Source organism: Lindgomyces ingoldianus, assembly GCF_010093535.1.
Source record: "Lindgomyces ingoldianus strain ATCC 200398 unplaced genomic scaffold BDR25scaffold_2, whole genome shotgun sequence".
Lineage (NCBI taxonomy): Eukaryota > Fungi > Ascomycota > Dothideomycetes > Pleosporales > Lindgomycetaceae > Lindgomyces > Lindgomyces ingoldianus.
This window is the reverse complement of record NW_022985163.1, coordinates 2,760,044-2,762,685: the sequence shown is the minus strand read 5'-3', so window position 1 is coordinate 2,762,685 and position 2,642 is coordinate 2,760,044. Positions and strand designations below refer to the sequence as shown.

General features: G+C 39.2%; 1 protein-coding gene across 1 annotated transcript; it reads left to right on the top strand.

The window, feature by feature from the left end:
* Nucleotides 1–407: 407 nt before the first annotated feature.
* On the top strand, nt 408–1,796 carry BDR25DRAFT_349273 (uncharacterized protein; the record flags this gene model as incomplete). Its single annotated transcript, XM_033694527.1, has 8 exons — nt 408–466; nt 492–573; nt 973–1,045; nt 1,085–1,233; nt 1,292–1,303; nt 1,512–1,562; nt 1,594–1,667; nt 1,712–1,796. 8 exons carry the CDS (start codon nt 408–410, stop codon nt 1,794–1,796), a joined length of 585 nt encoding a protein of 194 aa, XP_033554184.1.
* Between the last annotated feature and the right edge of the window lie 846 nt (nt 1,797–2,642).

Below are 2,642 nucleotides of genomic sequence, written 5' to 3'. Positions count from 1 at the left end.
TATTATTAGTGCATGTCTAACATAAATATAATATAACATAGACATAAACTTAAGCATAAACTGCCTTAACACTAACTAAACCTAAAATAAGCTTAATTTATACTTAAAGCGCTTAGACTTTTAAGCTAAGTATTTAATTACTAATTTCTTTTTAAACTTTTCTGTTCCTTACATAACATCTTGTACCTACTATAATACCTCACGTAGTAATTAAACTAGACCTCCGTGAAGCTCTATAACCTTACTCGTGCACAATCGTGACACTAATATAGCCTAGATTACACTTAGCGTGTAAAGAATTAGCTATATTAGCTATAAATACTATTTAAAAGAAAAATCCTTATATATATAGCTTAAGTATAGTCTTAATAATTACTTTTTTTATTATTACCTAGTGTAAAGATGGGATGGTAAGTAGCACGGATAGCACTGAGAGCAAGCTTTCGGAGAAAGATAGGAGTGTATTGTAAGAGAGACGAATCGCTGCCAAGCTTCGCTTGTCAGGATTCATGCTTATATACGAAGCACAGGTCATACGACCTCCAAACAGGTCAGGTGAGGCCATACTGGCCCGTTCTGGGACATCCAGCCTTACACCTAGCCTTTATAAGTTAGCTGTAGAATTAGCTTATAAAAGTTATTTAGTGCTATAGTTATTTATTATTTTTTAAAAAACTTTATATATAGCTATAGCATGTTTTTTTAAGAGTTTTATATCTTATTTAAAAGCTTAGAGTATAAGCTATATCTAATGTTCTTTTAGCATGTCTAAGTAGTGTTGTTAAGAATACATTAGTGTAGAAAAAGTAGTTTAGTAAAGTCTTAGTAAAAGTAAGCAACTTAGGTGTGTAAGCAACTTGCCTGTAAAGTACGCTAAAACATAAAATAATTATTTTATTAGTTAGAGAGGTACAAATTCGCCTGCGCCTAAGAGACGAACAGAAACTAAGAACACTGATGAGATTCTGTTAGACATCAGAGCTTGTATTAACCGCCGCTATTGTTGCTTCTATTAAAACTGTGTTTGCGCTTCTGACTACAATGTGTGATGGGATCATTAGGAATCTTGACTGGGTTGACTAAGCCATGTCAGACGTACGAACTGTTACGGTCTACGGTTGGACCAGCGTAACTCCACCAGTGGTGCTCCACAGCCTAGCCAGGTTGGAACAGGGCTCGCTTATGAACCAGTCGGAGGACACGGAGGTTACGGAAGCAGCGCAGCTACCCGCGGTAATGGAAGAATGCGCTATCTAGTAAAGTAGCAGGACGCAAGTCCTGACGAGCGAAGCAAGTCAAACAAGTTAGCAGAGCAGCTAACTTGTAAGACTCGCCTAACTCGTCTTAGCACTCTCTGTACATGTATATAGTTCTAACATTAAACAACCTTTAGGAGGTGTGTTTAACGTTTAGTTTATTCTCTACATAGACTAAGTAGCATTTAGCTTTCTAAAGAGCTGCAATACTATTTGTATATCTGCACCATATATACCTCCAACCCTGTCCAACAGGACCGTTTGACCCGGCCACCATACTGCCGCCTAAGGGCAAACCACGATCCGGTCACCCTACCTCTCTCCATCAGCCCAATAGCCTTTACGTAGGACTGTACACCCTGCCGTTGGCCCCTTTTATCCGTCCTACCCCATCAGGAATACCATTGACCCGTGTGCTTCCACGAAGCAAGGATTGTAACACGAACTTGTGGAAGTAGGTGTAACGGCGCAGGCAAGACAATGGGTCCGAATGCGGTGGGAATCCACTCAGAGGCATATGGGAGTGCGTGGGGACTCTGAACCTGGGAATGCCATTGACACCTATAGGCCTAGTACAAAAGGATATCAGAAAACTACTAAGCTAGCTACAGGGGCGAGGTGCGACTAAATACATAAGGGAATAGGGGTATGTTGATGATGTCTTTATTACGCCCGGCTCTAGCCTAGAGGGCACTAGTACGTTATTACCTAAGCGCTTCCTTAGTGATGGCTTAACTCCTTGTAGCCCTTACATGCCTCCTGCTCTGCTATCTAGCGTAGTTGTTACATATCCCTCTAATTATAATTTGTAGTAAGCGTTTTTAAAGTCTCTTCTTTAAGTGTTTAAAGTCCTTTTGTTAGCAAGTAAAGCAGAGCCTGCTGTTATGTAGGGTTAGTATTAAGCGTCTCTTTTCTACTATTGTCTCTATAGTTTTAGGTTCCTATCTTCTTTTTTGCTTTAGGTGGCCTGTTGCTATTGCGTACCTAACTATTATCTTTACTGTGTTAATGTCTAGCAACTATTCTGCTAGGTCTGCTAGTGCCTTTCCTCTTAGAAAGAAGGGGAGGTTTCCTCTTCTAGTCTCTGTTTGCTAAAGCATTTATATTTAAAGTGTGTTCTATCTTTAGCATTAAAAAAGGAAGTGCTAAATAGTTTCTTCTGCCTAACTACATATGCACATGTTTAAGTCTGCAGCTCTTATTTAGTATAGGTACGTGTTTAGCTGTGTTATTCTAGTTTGTAATTATGCTAGTATCTTTGCTTTTTACTAGGTTAGGGTGTTGTAGAGCTTCTTAGTGTGTTTCTTTAGTAAAGCTATGTCTATCTTGCGCAAGTATCTCTCTACTCCTGTTAGTAAGTCTTTTCTCTGTCCCTAGTTTCTTACT